The 19,111-nt window shown below is 43.0% G+C and overlaps 2 protein-coding genes across 3 annotated transcripts; one reads left to right on the top strand and one right to left on the bottom strand.

Annotated features, from left to right (window-relative positions):
• Window positions 1-219: 219 nt before the first annotated feature.
• IDI1 (isopentenyl-diphosphate delta isomerase 1) lies at window positions 220-6,035 on the top strand. 2 transcript variants are annotated; one of them, XM_048047590.2, is made up of 5 exons: window positions 220-395; window positions 676-830; window positions 1,846-1,938; window positions 2,969-3,099; window positions 4,040-6,035. In XM_048047590.2, exons 1-5 carry the CDS (start codon window positions 265-267, stop codon window positions 4,355-4,357), a joined length of 828 nt encoding a protein of 275 aa, XP_047903547.2. In that variant the 5' UTR covers window positions 220-264; the 3' UTR covers window positions 4,358-6,035. The 2 variants fall into 2 exon arrangements, with proteins under 2 accessions (XP_047903547.2, XP_047903548.1); XM_048047591.2 differs by having other exon boundaries at window positions 256-395; window positions 603-830.
• Window positions 6,036-7,665: 1,630 nt separating this feature from the next.
• Window positions 7,666-18,197, bottom strand: GTPBP4 (GTP binding protein 4). Its single transcript, XM_013185772.3, has 17 exons — window positions 18,065-18,197; window positions 17,192-17,362; window positions 16,061-16,164; window positions 15,846-15,982; window positions 15,133-15,233; window positions 14,646-14,738; window positions 13,933-14,124; window positions 13,768-13,833; window positions 12,954-13,043; window positions 12,391-12,501; window positions 12,031-12,108; window positions 11,871-11,922; window positions 11,216-11,316; window positions 10,181-10,378; window positions 9,741-9,806; window positions 8,416-8,550; window positions 7,666-7,870 (listed from the first exon to the last, which is right to left on the bottom strand). The coding sequence occupies exons 1-17, from the start codon at window positions 18,110-18,112 to the stop codon at window positions 7,718-7,720; spliced, it is 1,896 nt and encodes a 631-aa protein (XP_013041226.1). The 5' UTR covers window positions 18,113-18,197; the 3' UTR covers window positions 7,666-7,717.
• Between the last annotated feature and the right edge of the window lie 914 nt (window positions 18,198-19,111).

Raw genomic sequence — 19,111 nt, 5'->3', positions numbered from 1 at the left:
CGCCCGCCTCAAGCAGCTCCCGCCCTTCCCACCCTGATTGGCTAACTCGCCACTCCCCCCTCTCCTCACTGGCCCGCGCCACCGCCTCGCTATGCGCCGATTGGCTGCGCTTCACGCCCGTCCCCCCGCTCCCTCCCCCCTCCCCCCCTCCAATCAGGCCAGGCCCCGCCTCCCGGGCCGCCCGCGCCGCTGTGGGGCGATCGGGCGATGCGCTGACGTCGGCGTGCCACCGCCCGCCCATTGGTGGCGGCGGGCTGACGGGCGATGTGGCGCGTGCTGCGCGTCCTGGGCAGCCGCGGGGCCCCGCGGTGCGTCAGGGGCGTCGCTGCACCCGCTGCTGCTGCTGCTCCCGCTGCTGCTGCTGCCTTGCGCGGGAACTGGGCCCGGGCCCTCAGGTGAGGGCGGAGGGGCTGCGGGGAGGGGGGCGCGGCGGCGGCGGCGGGGCCCCAACGGCCACTAACGGTCCCTTAGCGGTCCCCAACCGGCCCCAACGGTCCCCAACCGACCCCAACGGTCCCCAGCGGCCATCAGCAGGATTCCTGAGGGAGAGGGCGGTGGGTGCGGGTTCGGGGAGCGCCCCCTCAGGGCAGCCGGTCCCTCAGGAGCAGCCCGGCCGAGGGGCCGTGGGGGGGCCCCGGCCGTGTGACCGCCCCGTCGCGGCCCGTCGTCCCGCAGCACGGTCACCGCCATGCCCGAGGTGAACACGGACAGCCTGGACGAGCAGCAGGTGCGGCTGCTGGCGGAGATGTGCATCCTCATCGATGAGAACGACAACAGGGTGGGAGCGGACACCAAGAAGAACTGTCACCTGAACGAAAACATCGATAAAGGTACGGCCGGTCGCCTGCGCCTCGAGCCACAGAATCACAGAACGGCTCAGGTTGGAAGGGACCTCAGAGCCCACCCAGTGCCACCCCTGCCATGGGCAGGGCCCCCTCCCAGCAGCCCAGGCTGCCCCCAGCCCCATCCAGCCTGGCCTTGGGCACTGCCAGGGATGGGGCAGCCACAGCTCCTCTGGGCAGCCTGGGCCGGGGCCTCACTGCCCTCTGAGTTAGACTGAAGGTTTTTACAAGTATCCGAGTGATACAAGTGTGGCTGAATGAAAGGCTCCTTCTCAGGTGGGTGCTGAGCCTCCCTGCCTTGTATATAGCGTCTGTGTTGCAGTAGGGAGGAACAAGCAGTTGGAGGCAGCAGCAAAGCAGAGAAATGTGTGATCATGGACATAAGCTCTATGCCATGATAAATATTTCTGAATTGCATTGTGTTGATAAAATGGTATTATTTTCCTGTTATAGATACTTGATTTTATGTAGTTTTTTCTAAGCAGTGCCACTTGCTTCTTTGCCGGGTTCTCCTCATGTAGAGGAGGCTTTGATGTCCGTCTTTAACTAGCTAACATGGAGTTCTGCTTCAGCTGATTCTAGTGGGAAAGGGTTTTTGGTTGTCATTTTAATTGGTGATGGGCTTTATTTTAGGCTAGTCATGTTTGTGAATCTCTTAGCAGTTTGTGACTTTCTTTTTTCTAGTTATGGGAAGCATTTTCCTGAAGAGCGAGGAATAATAAGCTCAGAATTGTTTAAAAAAAAGCAATTATGCTGTGCTTGAGGGAGTTCATTTTCTGTTGTAATTTTTGCATCGTTGTTCATAGTACTTTGTTAATTTCATAATGTTTAGCATATATTGACACAAAAACCTAAACAATAACTCTTTTTCGTCAAATCCTTGATTTTTAACACTTGAAAAATTTTGAGTTTATCAACAAATGAGGCCGTTCTAAGCCCTGAAATTTTGTCTTCATGTGATTCTTCTCCTTTGTAAAATAACTTTCTGTGTTTTTGTTTTTAGGGTTATTACACCGAGCATTCAGTGTTTTCTTATTTAATACAGAAAACAAGCTGTTACTGCAGCAGAGGTCAAATGCTAAAATTACATTTCCAGGTTAGTTCTGAAACACACTGCACATAAATGTTACGTTTAAATCTATATTTAAAAATATGTCAGTCTAATTTTGCAGAGTAACTCCTTCTGAGGCTTTAGAATTTTCTCTCTTTGGAGAGGAGATCCTTGTAAATACTTTTGAGATGCACTTCTCTTGTGGATGAAGCAACATAGTGGGAACGTGAATTTATTGGTAGGCATGTTGGGAAATGATTGCTACCTGACTTGTTTGATCCTGTTTATGGCGGAGTATATGTTGTTTACCTTATCTGTTGCAAGACGTACTGTATGGCACTGGAGAAATTGCTCTGGCAGCTGTGGAGAATGCTTTAATTCCTCTGGGAAGGACATACGTTTAATTTATCATGGAACTGTTTCTAACTTGAGAAAGGAAGACCTTTCCTTCCTTCCAAGCAAATTTTTATTCTACAGACTGATTTTTTTTTTCCTTGACTGTTAATTAATCAAAATGCCTGAATGTAGCTTGTACGGAATCATCAGATTCCGTTTTAGATGCTTTTTGAGCTAGGCTGTTAAAGGTGAAAGGTTGGCTGATCGGTTGCTCCACGTTACTGATAAATAATTTTTAATATACTTGGAGTATGGAGAGTACGTTCTTACAACTTTTTACAAGCATAAATTGCCTGTTTACTTACTGTCAGCTGGTCTTGCAAGCGCTGGAGGTATTGTCAATATTCTTTTGCATATCAACTCAAAAGTTGCTTTAACCAGCATCTGCAAGGTCTCTTCAAACTGGCTTTTGAAGTAGATGCTGTGCAGTCAGAGAACGCGTGTGTTCGTGTCTGTCAGCCACTAACCTGCAAAGCAGCACACGACAGGCAAATCCAGGTACATAAATGGAAAGAAAAATAAGGGGATGCAAAACTTCCTTCCTCTCTGAACCTTTTCTCCAAATGAGAACAAAAATGTAGTATGGTGATTAGCTGGTCTACGTCTCAGGCTTTGTTTTTTGTGTTTTCTTTTAACGATTTATACATGTTAAAAGTGTGCTAACTGAAACTTCTTGCAGATTGTTTTACCAACACTTGCTGTAGCCACCCACTGAGCCACCCGCTGGAACTGGAAGAAAATGATGCCATTGGTGTTCGAAGAGCGGCACAAAGACGAATGAAAGCAGAGTTAGGAATCCCCATGGAGCAGGTAAAGGAGAGAGGGCAGTTCTTAACAGCGTGTGCTGACTCACAGAGTAACTGCAGCTAGCAGATGGGGGCAGCATGAAATCTGAAAATGAATTTAATTTTGGAGATGCAGAGGGCTTAATGCATTTGAGGCCTCAGCAGTAACGCAGGAGTGTATTGCTTCAGCTCTAACTATGGGTGCCTACATTTTCTCCTGAGCAGGCTATCCTGCTTGCCCAAGAGAACTTGCACCATCTGTGTACGAGTCCCTTTGTGATTCCAGGTTTCTTGTGGGCAAAAGGGTGCCCTGGGCACCTGGTTTTCCTTCCAAAACAACTGCACTCCCTGCTTCTGGCTGCCTTCTGGTACGGTGGCAATTTGGGAGTGCACAGAGAGCAGGGTAAAGCTGGCTGGATTATGCTGGTGATCAAAATCTCCTTCCACGCTTTGCAGCTAGGTACGTTTGTGTCGTGGGACACAGAAGCTGCGGGCTATTGGGGAACACGATGGTTGGGTGATCCCCTGAACTAATGCCCTGCTCTGCTGTTTGCACGGATCCCTGTTGGGTCAGCGTTACACGTGCTCTGTCAGCAAGCGCTTCTGGCCTGGGTGTCAAAGAGCTGTTGGGCCCTTGGGTTGAGAGAGAAGGGGCAGGTACAAGTGGCCGTCCGTCAGTGCTTCCAGAAGCGTGCTGTAGGCTCTGGGAAATGTTATTTGAAACTGAAGTGTACAGAAGAAATCCTGTCAAAATATTATCGGTGAGTCTGCCTAGAGAGATGCTGTGCAATTTGTCTGATCAAAGTGCAACAAAAATTATTTTTTCCTAGCAATTATTTATGAAGGAAGTGCAGTGCAGCTGAATACTTGAGGGGAGGAATAATTTATGCGGCAGGATGGTAATAGCTGGTAACTCTCTGTAACGCCCAGCAGTTGAATTGTTCTGACGTGTGTTTTGGTTGTAGGTAACTCCAGAGGAAATTGTCTATCTGACCCGAATTCACTACAAGGCCAAGTCTGATGGGATCTGGGGTGAACACGAAATAGACTATATCCTGTTCGTGCAGAAGGATGTAACGCTGAACCCCGATCCGAACGAGATCCAGAGCTACCGTTACGTGACGCAGAAAGAACTGAAGCAGCTCTTAGACAAAGCCTCCAGGAACGAAGTCAAGATTACTCCGTGGTTTAAACTGATAGCAGAGACCTTTCTTTTTAAGTGGTGGGATAACTTACCTAACTTGGGCAAATTCGTTGATCATGAAAAAATACACAGAATGTGAATGGCTGCAGTGAAAGATGCTGAAGGCTAGTAATGATGCGCTAAGCGTGGGAACTCACGACTCAGGTGCAGAAAAGTGGCCCGCATGGAGCACGTTTAACAAATAATGTTATACAGAGGTGTTTAGAGCCTTATTTTTCCTGCTTCTTCACCCCTTCTCCCAGCCCTGTTCCCCTTGAGTGAATTAAGCTTGATGTCATTTAAAATGAGCAACAGTCATACAAGAATCCCCCTTGGGTTCATCTTTCTCCGTTGCCTCCGGTGATATCAAAGAACCCCCGGCCCGCATGTGCCCGGCTGGCCCTTCCTTGCAGAAGTGCGTGCCCTGGGGAGGGCGCTGGGCTGCCTGCTGCCCGGCTCGTCCCCTCGAGGTGACTACGTCTTGTGAAATAGCGATTACGAAGGAATTTGGGTTCTGCGTTGATGTTGGGAAAAGTAATCTCCGAAGGAGAAGTGATTAGTTCAAAGTGGTTAGGGTGATTTTAATTGCAGAGCGCATCGCTTCAACTACTGTACTGTGTAATTAACCAAGCACATAAAGGTTAAGTAATTGGATTGTGTGGACTGAGTTTCCACACAGACTGCAAGTGCTGTGTGGTGTGCTTTAGATCAAACACTGATTTCTCCCTGTCCCCCACCTGTTTAGCTGACAACCAAATACTGGCCATCGGTATGATTAACCATTAATTTTTAGGTATGGATGGTAGGTACCTAACGTAGGTAGTAGCCTGTCCTTGCAGGAGGGATGTGCACTAGGTAGCTCTTCCTCATCTTCCAGAAAACAAAGGCCTCCTGCTGCAAGTTCTTTTTTTGTGCAACATCTGCTGTGATAATCTTCCCAAGGTCCTGGAGAATGCAAACCTCAATACCGAAATTCAGGATTGAGAATTTGGGGGTTTATACCATGTCTTAATTTCAGTTAATCAGAAGGTCCAACAGAGCATAAGAGCCAATCCATTGTGATCGTGCCTTTTCTTCCCAGCCCCAAAAAAACTTAAATTGATTTCTTCTCTTAGCAGACCACTCAATCCAGGTACCTTCGGGTCATTTCTTGGTGAAATAGGGTATTGTTCCTACTGGCTCTCCGTGTCTGTGAGCTGTGGTTGTAACTAGTCTGTGCCTGGTGGCAAGGTAAAACCCAGTTTTTCAAATGCTTTGTGTTTTTCTCATCCCACTTGTGCCAGCAGCTCTACGCTTACGGTTTTAGGGGCAAGCTGTTGTATGTTGACCTGAGCGGATTTATTGTCATGAAGCAAATAATGGGGGGGGGAATAGTAATGCAGTGTAACAGCTCTCGAATTCAGTTCAATCAGCCACGTTACCCAAGTAATGTCTTTGTAGTCCTTTTGAAATACCTGGAATACTTTTTAAAGGTTGTCTTAAATATAAGATTAATTAAATTAAAACTCCTGACCTAAAAACGTGGACTGTGCTTTTCTTTGCAGACGTAATTGCCCCATGAACAGACTGCCCGTTAGGCGTCACTGAAGCAATATGGCTGGGAGCAAGAGGGCACACACTTAGAACAAAGGTCTCTATTTCACATAGCCACCTGGGGCATGAGCTGACAAAGCGTATCCTGAATAATGGACGTGAAGCTGAAAGCAAAGTTTTGCTAAACAGTTCTGTAAAGTTCTCTAACTGTTTTGATATTAAAGGTTTTCTTGATGTTGAACTTATTTGCAGCATTAAAGATAATTTTAATGCTGAATTTATTACATGAAGGAGACAAGTGAAGGAATACGAGTGTAAATCCACAACTACAACTCCACTATGTGAAAACTGACACCTGAGCACTCCCGTTCCCCCTTGCGTTGGGCCTGGTTGGGAAAGTTTTTGTCATAGTTGCTCACAGGGTGCTGTGTTCTGGATTTGTGATGGAAAACACAGCGTGGCTCACACAGTGAGGTTTACGCCCTGCTGAACGGCGCTTACGGAGTCGAGGCCTTGTGCTGCTCACACCGCCCTGCCAGCCAGCAGGCTGCAGGTGCACCAGGAGCCGGGGGGCACAGCCAGGATGACACGGGGACGTTCCCTACCGTGGGGCTTTGGGCCAGCAATAAAAGCTGGGGGCAAAGAAGGGCGGGGAGACAGCGGGAGTTACAGCACTTGTCTTTTGTTAAGCGTGCTGGCTCCTTCTTTGCTAAACAGCTGCCTGACGGTGGGAAACGGTGACTGAAGTCTTATTTTGCTTTGCTCATCTTATCTCAATCGTCTCAGTCTCAACACAGGAGTTTCTCGCTATTGCCCTTCTGGTTCCTTCCCCCGTCTCCCTGGGGAAAGTGCGCGAGCAGCTGTGCGGTGTGTAGCTGCCTGCTGGGGTTTAACCACAACACCCTCTGCTATTGAAAAATAGTTCCAAGTAAAAACAAGATCAAGGATTCTCCTCCTTACCTCTTCATATATTTTTACATGTCTTACTGGGCTCCAGTATAAACTCTTAAAACTGTGCTTCGTGTTTTGTCCATGTAACACATTTATAATGCACGCTTTTACGAACTTACAGATATTTTCTACCTTGTTTTTGACCAACTAGGGACAAAAAGGGAATATTTAAAGTTTGACAATGCATTTTGCCTTGCACGTATACATTTTTTGTTTTCAGCTTCTGAAGAGAAAAAGTCTTGACATGAACTCAAAACATTTTAGTCTGATCCTTATTTTTAAATACTAATTAATATTAATCTGAAATATGAGTAATCTAGGTTGTAATCTTCCCTGCCCATGCTTTTACAGATCGTTAGGCTGCAGGGCAGCACTAAAACTACGACTATTGCTCCAGCTGCAGTCACCGTTCAGCTTAGTTAACTGGCAAGTGTTTTAATTCACTCAAACCGCTTTCAGTGCCCAACCCCTAACTGGATGCAGTGCCTGCCCGTCTCCCGTCCCTTCCCACCAGTTCCAGCCTTACCTGCAACATGAACCCATCGCCTACATCTGGGAATTAACAGGCACGTAGAAAACCAAGCTTCGTTGATTCAGTTCCTCATGAAGCTGTGTGTTTTTAATTCTGGTGCCAGCTTTATTAACAAATACTTTTTTGGTATATTTTAACCTCATTTTAAACCTAGCTTTACATAAAATAGGAAATGCTTTATTGCTCCAGGAAAGTCAGCAGTGTCATTTTTCATGTCTATTTAGAAATGGCTTCTGCCACTGGTACTGACAAATTTCCCGTGCTATTACTACCCCACTTAGAGCTGCAACATCAACGTATCAGAACTTTTGGAGCTTCAAATACTTTACCCCTAAGTCAAGCATGTGCTTTTTTTGCTATTCTCTGTTACAAAAAAGGAAAACAGGACCAAAACAGGACCAACAGTGAGTTTTAATAAAATTATGTTTTAATTCAGAAGACCGCTCATCTTCTCTGTGTTTTACCCGATTTTCTCTTTCCGGCCAGCAGATGTTTTGGCTTGGTGTCAAATATGTGTCTGTCTGCCTCTCCTTTCCTGCCCATGCGATTCATTTTCGTCTGAGCTTTCTTTGCCATGGTCTTGACCTTCTTCACCATCTATTTAAAAACAAGCATACAAACGTGCTGAGTGACTTCCTCGGCAAGTCAGGTAACTAGCTTTACCTTTAAAAAACCACAAAGCTAGAGGATTTTAACGGGGCATTAAATACCGCCCAACACAAACCACCATTTGCTACTCTAGCATATTATAAGTTTAAGTAACACTAAACTTCCTTACAAAAAACACTTTTTTTTCCCCCCAATACACTAAAAATACGATCACGATACCCCTAGAACTCACTAAAGGTGGAACTCCACTATTAGATTATAGAGTATATACAGATTTTAGAACTCTTCTGGAATAACTGCATTTCAAAAAAAAAAAAAAGTACTTTCTTAGTCTGTATTATTACATCTTATTTCTAAGAATGAACTAGGAGTTCTTAAAGTACAGAGAGTTCAAACAGATGATGAAACTGCAAAGGGAAGAGAGAGGAACTCTCAACGAGCACAACCAACCAGTATTGCAAGTTTCCCAGAAGCCGGTTTAAGTAGAGTGGTGCTGTTCCACCCGCTGTAAAGGGCAGGTGACTTTAACAAACCTTTTCATCACGGAGCCCAGAGACATCCCGTGGCGGGCGAGAGGAGCTGCGACTGCGTGCCACAGACGTAGGGGTTTCGGACTCGTCACGTTTACGTTTCCTTGTGACACTGCGGGACCTTCTGGCGTAATGTGCCTGAAATTCAAAGCAGCACTTTGGTTATTGAAAACGGAAACAAGCAGCTCGGACATAGCCCCATTTCTAATTAGGCTAACATGAAAACACAGGAAGTAAACTGCTCTGATTCACCGTCATAATGCAAACAGCTACTTCGGATACCAGAAGACAAAATGATACCTGAAGCATTTTGGTTACTCCACAATAACAAAAGACCTTGTCATCTGGTGGTCACTGTCTTTCTGTCCCAGAGTAATGTTCAAATTTCGGTGAATATTAGCATATTCTTTTCAAAATTATGAATTCCATTCTTATAATCTTTTTTTTTCACTAAGTTCATAAGTAATGGATAAAAAGACACAGACAAACTAAGGGATAGCAATGCTGAAGCTAATTTGCAACAGCAAAAAAGCAGTGCAGCAATCTCCCCTGATTAGCGCCTGTTTACAGGACAAAGCCCTAGGGAACCATCATCCCACAGCCTGAGTATGAAACTCCTCCTCGCTGAGATAGCTCTTAAGTCAACATGGCATATCAGCCCCGAGAAGCGTGAATGCTTCCTTCAGATGGGCACTGTTGACACTCCTTGTTTCCTAACCCCTTGTTCAGTTACAGAATTCAAGGTCTCAAGATCTACATATCCATAATACTGCGGGATTTGCTGTACAAAAATATATTTTTTTTTTAACTTACGATAAAAGAAAATGGCTCCCTAAGGCAAATCTAGGTTTGAAGTACTTTGACTTACATCTAAAAATGCCAGTCACAGTATCAAAAATTCAAGTACAGATCACAGCATTAATGAACTGTAAAAAGATGAGCCTGATCCAGTATCACTTTCTGAAATATCACTACTTCTGACATAGTCGTGTCTCATCCAACACAGCAGTCCTGAAAATTAAACCCAGTTCTTGAATCCTCTACAATTCCAAAAGACTTCTAATAGAAAGCATTGCATATATACATCTGTGATTCTACAGAAACATACATTAGTACATGTTTTCAGCCAACCCAACAGGTTATTCTCACATCACTCAAAAATTCCAGCATCAACCGCCTCATTTAGGTTTCCTGTTTCCTCCTTAATAGATTCCACCTCTCTCTTCTGTCAGCTGTGACACGCAATTCACATGTGCACAAAGAAATTTAGCATATAACGGAATTGATCTCTCTTAGATGAGCACAGTGTTAAATTAGCAGAAACTTACATCATCTTTGTTAGTCATGTCAAGTCCAAGATCACTCATTTCTTTCTCTAGCACCTTCCGCTGGACCTGTAAAAAGACAGTTAGGAAATCATGTTTCTTTTAAAAAATTGTATTTATATCTTAATTTTGTCTTAATATGCGAAAAAAAGAAAGATGCAGCAACCCAACTAAACAAGCTGAATTATACTCTTAGAAACTTTTCCTACAATATGTATGGAATCCTATAAAAGACTCACTTGTGTTACAGAAAAAGAAAAAAAAGAAAGGTTTGGCCTCCATAACTAAGTAGTTATCAGAACTCCTAGGAGCACAGAAGGAAGAAAGCAGCAAGGGAGAGGGTCAAACATGAGAAAAATCGATCAGTGCCCAAAATTATTACGTGGTTTTATAAGTTATTACACATCAACAAAGTCTTACTACAGAATGTGTCCTATACTTGCCTTCTTAGCCGTTCGAGGCATCCTCGGCCCTCGAGTATCTTTTTCCTTTGACTGCAGGATTTTCAGTTTCTTTTTTTCTCGGATCTGTTTTGCCAGCTGTCGGATTTCCATCATTTCTTCATCTTCGCTTTCTGGTTCACTGTCATATTCTCCAGCAGCTTCTCTCAGCTCTTCTTCTTTCTCTAATTCTTCCAGTTTCTTAGACGAGATTAAATGAAAATCAAGATGCTCATCAAATCCTTGACTTACAATCCTCAACATCACATTTTTGTATGGCGCAGAGCCTTTTCAAGACAGCTTGCAGACACTTCAAAGACGGAACTGTGTTATTTTAGGGCCCCTCCAGCCATGCGTAGTGCAGTTAGTGATACAGATTACTGAGCAAGAATCCAAGGGGATTCAAGTCCTATGAAGACCTACTTGATCACATCACATCACGCTGTCGTTTGGCTGTATTTGTACGGCTGCCCTGAAGTTGCCCACTGTGTGAGTTCGCATATACTGTACTGTGACCTGTACTAGCTGTGCTCTTTGTGGTAACACACTCTCAAAAAACCTCCTATTTCTAATTTACCATGATTCTGGAGCACTAGCAATTCAGATGAACCCAACTGCACAACCAGCAGGCTCCGCTGTCTGCACTCAGAACTTCTGAAGAACCACCAGGAAATAAGGATGGATTTTGTTATTAAATAAAAATGCTATAAATTGAGAATTCAGTCTATTTTGTTTGATAACTACATTCCTTCTGGCTACAGTCATAGAGTAAGGAAACACAACTTCCCCTGCAACACTCATATCTTAAGATTCAAAAGATAAGATCACCATTAGGTCTGAAAGGGTAATTTTCCATTCTTCTGAAACTGTGTCCTTGATCGTTCAGAAAACAGTATCTTTTCCCATGGCAAGCGCAGACAGTGTAGAAGAATTTGTTTTCATAACATATTGTTTTTATCCAGGAATACAGCAATCTACGCTAAACAAATAAAGGGACGAAGAGGCAAGAATGTGTAAAAAGTACAAAGGAAAACTCACTTTCATTATATCTGGATCAATGTAGTCGAGGATATTGTGACCTTGCCATATCTCTGGTATCTTGTCATACTTTTCAGATGCATTCATTAAGTCCCAGTATTCTTAAATAAAAGCAAACACACAAAACCAGACGTTAATAAAAAGACAAAAACAATTTCAAAGAACATTCAATGACAGAAAACAAGGCTCATCGCAATAAAAAAAATAAATTCAGATCCCTCTGTGGCAAAAACATGACAGCATCTCTGACGTATTCATAAATACCTCTGATTCCCTGCCTACTGCCAAATATTGTTCGGTAATGACAAGTCCACTGCAAGCTATAATAAGCAACAGATAGCCAGTTCTCATATTGATGCTTTCTTAACAAAGTCAGCATCAACAATTAATGAGACACCACAATATAAAGTGAAAGGGAATCACAAGACCAGTCACTCTGTCTGCAACTCTAAAATGGGAAACCACTAAGAGACATTACAAACCAAGGAAGAATCAATGAAGATCACCAGTTTTGGAACAGGAGAAAAGGATTGCAAGAAATAAAAAGGTGGCACTGTTACTCAGTTGAACGGAGTCCAGGTTAAGCGTTCTCCAGTAAGACTGAAATAGCTAAACTTTATTGATCAATAATAACACTGAGACATATAATACTTACTCTGAAGATCCAAAACATAATCATCTCCCATTTCAAGTTCAAGATCTCTCTCCTGCAAAGACATACGCAGCTTTATATATCTCATAGCTGTAAATCTATGTGCTATTATTAAGCATTTAAAAACCATCCGCTGATTTCCTAATTAAGAGATGCCACTTACTGTTTTCCTCCTGGGTGTGTCTACTTCCATGCGCTTCTTCCGTGCTACTGCTCCCTCGGGTATAAAAGGCAGCCGCTCCTGAAATTAATGCAACAATTCATCCCAATAAAAAAATAGGAAGAAGTCTTGAAGTCTTGAATCCATTTTTTTATAAAGCTATAAATCACCGTTTTAAAATAACGGATTTTGAAAGAAAGCAAAGGCCCAGGCTGACTCACCCACCAGCAACGGCAGTTATAGATTCAAAAAAATAAGCAAATCTCATCATACAAACTGTTCACGTGTTAAGCAAAGAGAGAATTCTTTTCCTTCTTAAAGAGTACTGGAAAATATACTAAAAAGTGTAAATATGTAACATACCTTGTCATCTCTTTTGGCTGGCATGGCCAAGTGTAATCTATTCAACACTTCATTCACTTTATTTCCTTTCATTTTAGTATCAACACGATGGGCTAACAGTCTGTCACAGGCCTGAAAGCGCACATGGCAACAGAAGGTAAGGAATGAAGTCATCCTGACCCAACAAATGACACCGCAAGCTTTCAATCCCAAATATCTAGCTTTGTATTTTATCTTCTGTCTTACCTCTCTAGCTCTCAAGAAAGTATCAAAGTATTTTATATAAAAAAGGAGCATGGGAAGATGCATATGATACTGGTCTGTTGGTATAACCCATCTTTTATAACAGGCTGACTATAAGAACAAGCAACAAGACCCTGACAAAATATCACCGTAATTTTTGAACGGTATTAGATGTAAGTTTCCATTTGCCCCCAAGTCCACAGAGGCTCAAACGGACATTAAGGATAGCATGCTTAAAGCTTGTCACTATAACGCACAGTTTAACTGAGATTAAATTCATTCAAATGAGGCAAAAACATCCGCTGTTCCTTTTGAATGAAACTGAGAGAAAAGAGACGTACCTCTGTTTTAACTTGGATTACACCTTCTTCTGTTAGAGTACTTGTCTCTATGACAGAAAATCCTTCTGCTTCAAAAGTTTCAAATATTTTCTGAAATAGAAACATTTTGCCAAATAATTACATTCTGCCCATTTCTTAATGTATCATTACATTAAAAACTGAAATTTTAATCTAACATCAATATACAGAACTCATTACTGAGTATTTCATTAAAATGTGTTTCTAAAAACATGAGAGGAATTTAAAACTACAGTTCTATCTTTTTTTTTTTTTAAGTAAATAGCCACTTTCTATATGGTGACTGTAAATGACACATGCATAAAAAAAAAAAAGAGTGAGAAAGAAATACCAATTCAATGTGTCCTTGAAGTCACAGATACAAAAGAACTAGCCCTGCACATATGCAAACTGCTGCCCAACGGGAGCTCCTGCTGCAACTGGCAGCAACTATCAGTTCAGCCTGAACTCTTAGTGAAATGGCATTTTTGATCAAGGCCATTCAGTCTTCCAACTACTGTAGTAATTAACAGTAGTTCTCACAGCGTGTCCAAGATTTCTGAAACCACTAGGGAGCTGCTTTCTGTTTGGCATTTACAATAGGCAGGCAAGTACATACATTAGACAATGCAAGTACATACATTAGACATATGGATCAAGACCCAGAAAACTATTTTCCATTACACTATTAGACAATGAAATTTAGAAATGATCATGTAAAATTTTTTGCCCGATATAAATTATGCAAACCCATGAATCTTGCATAGTATTTCTGTAAATTTCAGAAGAAAAAGAGAGGTGGGAGTAGTCGTCTCACCTGACTCTCTTCAGGAAGTTCCGCAATTCTCTTCACATCACATTTGTTTGCAACAATTATAAGTGGCTAATAAAAAGAAAAAAAAAAAAAAAGAATCATAATCCAAGCTATTGCATTACAAAAAAAAAAAAAAAGGATTTTATTAATAATGTAAAGCAAACCTACCTTGTTGGCAAATAATGGCTTAATGTTTCTGAAGAGTTCTACTTGCTCCTCCAGGCTATGCCCACACTGTTCAGAGACATCCATCACATAGAGCACAGCAGCACGAAGATGTGCGAGTGCAGTTATAGCCTGCATCTCAATGGTGTTCCTGTCCTCCAAAGGATGATCCAAAATACCAGGAGTATCTACTACCTAAAATGAACAGAATTAGCTCAGGCCCCATTACAAGGTAATTGATACTCTGTAAGATGTACGCAATTTCTGGTCGATATTATCCTTTTTAGACAGCAGTATTCCTTCCTTTCATTCATAAATAAGACTGTAAACTCAGCCAAGTTGAGAATGGGAAAATGGAACAAAGGGAGAAGAATGAGGTTTCAGAATAACCAATACTCCAAGTAGTGAGCAAGTACAGAAAGCCCTGCCCCAACCTGGCCCAGGATTTGATGGTGGTAAGAAATGAGCTGTCCTTAGTCAGACGTTCCAGTTCCAATTCTTCCCTCCAACTAAAACCACATACATACATACACGTTTTTGAAATAGATTTGGACTGCTGCCTTCATTTGGCACACTGTATTAGAAGATGTTGCAGAGAAGCTCTCAGACAGTGTTTCTTATCAAGACACAAAAATGCAACTCACATTCCAAAATGGCAAATCAGATTACAACCAGTTAATTCCTGTAAGAAAATGCAGAATAGTGACGGTTCTTACCTGCCAACGCAGATACTTGTAATCCATATGTCCCACAAAGAGAGATTTGGTGGTAAAGGCGTAAGGCTGCACTTCTACATCTGCTCTTGTAACCTTAAAACAAGTTATTCACACACATTTATTGATCATTTCCTAAACTTGCAAGGAAGATATCCTAATTGTAACACACTTCCTTTGCTACAGAAAAGCTAAAAACTAGTTATTCTGGTTGTTTCTCTGCAAGACTTTATCTATTCGAAAATATGTTAATCATATACATGCTATTTTGGAAAAGATAATGATTTTGAGTGCAATCTGTTGCAAGTTTCCATATAACCCTCCAGAAATTTCACTCAGTCTCTATCCACACATTTAAGTTTCCCACCCTTCATATCAGACAGTGCTATAATGAAATCAAATTGCTTAAATGTTACTTCATCTTAATTAAATGGTATCTCAGTATAATTAAAACAAAACAAAACAAACAAACAAAAACATTCGCACACACCTTATTTATAAAGCTAGATTTTCCAACATTTGGATAGCCACACAACAGAAGAGTTCTTGTATTGGGATCGATGGTTGGCAAACGAGACAAATGCTGTCGCACTGAAATGTTGAAAAAAAGTCCTAAGTATTTGGGATAATTTCAGTTTGGATGGGAGAAAAATTCATATTCTGAAGTATTTACTCGCGACTTAATAATATTTTTGGACATCATAAATTTATTGAGTGATTATTTATGAAAATATATAGTTGCTTGTTAACTACAGAAGTATCTACACACAACAACAACAAAAAAAGAAATTTATCAAGTATTTTAAAAATAAAGACCACTGTCTCTTAGCTAGAATGAGCCAATCAACACAGCCTGAAGGAATAATGAGCCTGAAGTAAGAAGTAATGTTTGGAAAATGTTTAGTACTAATCTTTCAAAATATGTAAATGAAAATGATAAATAAAAGCATGGCTGTGATCTTTAAGCGAGGAAAAACATTTTATAACCATTAGTAACAAAATAAAGTTTTAAATTTAAAAGGAGAGAACCACTCAGTTGAAAAATAAGTTCTATGTATTTGGGGGTTTTGGAACTATTTCTAAGTTCCCATTATCTCCATTCCATATTAAACACATTTTTCTCTTTTTAACTGTTATTCTCTGTACAAATAAATTTTATATTCTCTTTATGCTCCTTTGTTTTAGCCTATTTATTACACAGACCTTGCTCCAAGTATTCCAAGCTTTGTTTCTGTCTTTTGATAATCGTGCACATTCGTCCCAGAGCAGCACGTTTCAGTTGCTTGCAGCGGTACAGAGAATCGCCGTACTTCATCAGGCGCACGTAGTCTTTAGCAACACTGCAGAGACAATGAAATAAGAAGTTAGCTAGCAACCTACCACACAGGTAGAAAATCAAAGAAATGAATGTCCCTTACTTGTCAATCAGATTCTTGGCAATATTGATCTGCCCCAACGCCAGCTTGTAGTGGTCTTTGTCATAGAGAACGTTCATCAAATCTGCATAAAAAGGATGGATGTCCTAAAAAAAAAGCATAAAGTAAAATTAAGGTTCATATTTTCTTAAAGATGACTATGTCTTGGCAACTATGTAAGTTCATCTTTTTCTCTAATATAGCAACACAAGTGACTATACAACCTAGGCTGTTTTCATTATCATCTTACCTAAGGAAAACAATATCCTTGGTCATTACATGCATAATTCTTAACACATCGAATTTCTTCTGCAAGCATATCCTGGAGGCATTCATATAGTTTCCATTTCTTCTTTTGCACTATAAAATACTTTCCAACTTCATCTTAGAAGGCTATTTTAGTTACTTATGTATTTATTTGCAGAAACTTCATCAAGAGATTATAAAATGCAGAAGACATTTGTGGAAATACTTCAGTAATGATCACTGGATACAAAAACAGCAGGAAGGTATAGGGCTGCATGAGGTACAGCTGTCCATAAAGAAGTCCCACTGGACACCTGGATGCAGCTGTAGCTGCTGGGAAGTTAAGACTACACGTGTCTTGTCGAAATGCACTTCCAACAATATCCTCTGTGTGGCCAAGAATAAGGTTTTTGTTGTCAAATTAACACTTCTGAAGAACTGAAGATGGGAGGCAATGTGACATGCTTGGGTATTGCTAACTTCCAGTAGGTGTTTTGTAGGAAAGACTGACCACAGGAACATAATGAGTTACATGTACATATATAAAGAAGAAACACACAAACACAACATACTTAAGAAACTTTCTTTCTCATCATTTAACAGCAGTTTCTGGCCAACACTAGCTCATCAGCTAAAACCTTGAAAATGCATCCTTTGGCAATCACCCAGGGGCACAATTCAGGCTTTTCTTAGTAAGAATAAAGTATTTTTGTAGAACAAGTTTGCCTAAATTTACTCTCAAAAAATCTGCTGAGAGTTATTCTAAATCTTCCACGCAGGGAATCAGCAGTGTGCTGCTCAGGCCAAAATAAACTCTAATAAAACCACTGTTGCAGAATAATTTCTGATTCATGAAGTTCCTTTATGATCAAACGAACAAATACTTACATCTAATTTGGGGAAGTCTGTTAAGATCTGAGTGAGTCTATCATGGTAATTCTGTTGAGTATATTTGACTTTTCGCATGTAAAACTGTCGAATCCGATGGATTTGGTAATGTTTATGAATGACGGTTGGAGTCTTTCGCTGAGTCTTTGACAATGTCAAATCTATGAAGTCCTGCAATCAAAGAAATGTTATTAATGACGCAAGTTGTCAAGTTTTAATACAGCGATAAAGCAGTAATTGTATTTTGGTGGAGGAGCAGGCAGAGCAGTTAGGCCCATTAAGTGGTGTGGCCCACAGCACTGCTCTGCAATGGATGAACTGAGCATGTTTTAGGGTAAAACACCCGAACCACAGACTTTTATCTCCAAGCAGTAACAGAAAGTTTGTGCATTCTGAGTGGGGTTTTCCTGCCAATTATTTGAGGTCTGACCTCCTTTCCCCAGCAGAGCTCGGGAAATGGCCCCACTAATGCCCAGGCTCGGTTGTCACCACCACAGCCCCAGCATGGCTAACACCCCACTGCTACGGAACAAAACTCCTTCTTTAAACCAGGAAATAACTTTATTTTCGATAAATGCATGGCGCGGAGCGGGGGAGGGGGGGGAACAGACGGGATTCCTGTCAGGGCCAGCCCCGCCAGGGCAGCAGAGCCGCAGGACCCCACCTCAGGCGGCACCCCCGCGCCCTGCATGGTACAGCCCGCCGGGCCGCCCCGCACTGCCCTAGGGCGAGCCCATAAGCCCGGGGGGGGGGGGGGCGAAGGCCGAGGCCACGCCGGGCAGCGCGGGCGGCGCTTCCCTGAGGCGCGGCGGGAGCAGGGGCTGCCCGCGCTGAGGGACGGGGACGGGGGGGACACAGAGAAGGGCACCGTACCTTGGCGGACGGCACCACCATGATCTTCTTGAAGTTGTAGAGCGCCATGCCGGCCGGCTGCCCGAGCCCCACGCTGCCGGAAAGGGGGAAGAGAGGCCGTGCCTCTCGCGAGAGCCCCGAGCTTCCGTGCCGGGGAGGCGGGCAGAGAGGGAGGGATGGGGGCCGGCCGTTACGTGAGGGGTTTGTGGAGGCTCCTGGGGGAAGACCCGAGCATGAACAGGCGCTCAGGCTTGCTGGGGTGCTTTACAGCAGGGCTGTGCTGCGCCTTGTCGCACCGTGACGACGACATGTAGCCTCATGTGTGTACCCTCATGTGTACCCTCATGTGTTCGGCCCGGGCTCGCTGCCTGCAGCCGTGAGGGGCTCCTGGGGCACGGGGAGGAATCGTGGAATATCCCAGTTGGAAGGGACCCCAGAGTGTCCTGGGATTGTATGGGGCTTATGGGGTGTTTAGGGAAAGGATCAGAGCAAAGGAGGAATCAAGGTTCCACGTGTTGGGGCAGAACAGGTGTTAGAAAATAGAAAGGGGGATAAAAGAAGCCAGTAACACATCAACAGGCTGGTCAGTGTGCTCACCCGACCGTGGGCTTTGTGCCAGTCACTACAGTCTGTCCTTCTGTCTTATTAAACTCAATTTCTAACTGTTCACCTTGTTGAGAGACATTTTCATTCCACGTTCATTCCACATTTTTCATTCGACGTGTGTGTACAGATCCAAGTACCAGGGAACAGGCAGTGGTTCAGAGGGGCCACACGCCGGGCACCAGGAACAGCAGCACAAACACTGCGTGGCTGTGTATATCGCTGTGTGTATGCATGTAACTGGGAGACCTGGGGATCCAAGGGCCAGCTACCGGATGGTTCCTGTGTCTGGGGCTCGTTATGTGGAGGGGTGCATAGGGCAAGGCTGTGTGAAAGAGTTCTGAACACCAGCAGCTGGAGCAGGGCTGTGGGCTTATGAGGTTCACACAAGAAAGTGCCAGAAACTGGAGACCAGGAGATACTGGGCCCAGCTACTTGGTCTGAGTGCCCAAGACCGGCTACTTA

This window comes from Anser cygnoides, chromosome 2 (genome assembly GCF_040182565.1).
Source record: "Anser cygnoides isolate HZ-2024a breed goose chromosome 2, Taihu_goose_T2T_genome, whole genome shotgun sequence".
NCBI classification, from domain to species: Eukaryota; Metazoa; Chordata; class Aves; order Anseriformes; family Anatidae; genus Anser; species Anser cygnoides.
This window is presented reverse-complemented; position numbering and strand designations above follow the sequence as displayed.

Bases quoted from the DNA above. Each gene is read 5' to 3' on its own strand.
- IDI1 (XM_048047590.2), top strand. From the start codon at position 265: ATGTGGCGCGTGCTGCGCGTCCTGGGCAGCCGCGGGGCCCCGCGGTGC. The intron at 831-1,845 runs GTACGGCCGGTC...TTTTGTTTTTAG, and splicing joins GAACGAAAACATCGATAAAG to GGTTATTACACCGAGCATTC. The intron at 1,939-2,968 runs GTTAGTTCTGAA...AACTTCTTGCAG, and splicing joins TGCTAAAATTACATTTCCAG to ATTGTTTTACCAACACTTGC.
- GTPBP4 (XM_013185772.3), bottom strand. From the start codon at position 18,112: ATGGCGCTCTACAACTTCAAGAAGATCATGGTGGTGCCGTCCGCCAAG. The intron at 10,379-11,215 runs GTGAGTTTTCCT...ATCTCGTCTAAG, and splicing joins TTGATCCAGATATAATGAAA to AAACTGGAAGAATTAGAGAA. The intron at 7,871-8,415 runs GTTTGTTAAAGT...GTTTTTAAATAG, and splicing joins CTGGGCTCCGTGATGAAAAG to ATGGTGAAGAAGGTCAAGAC.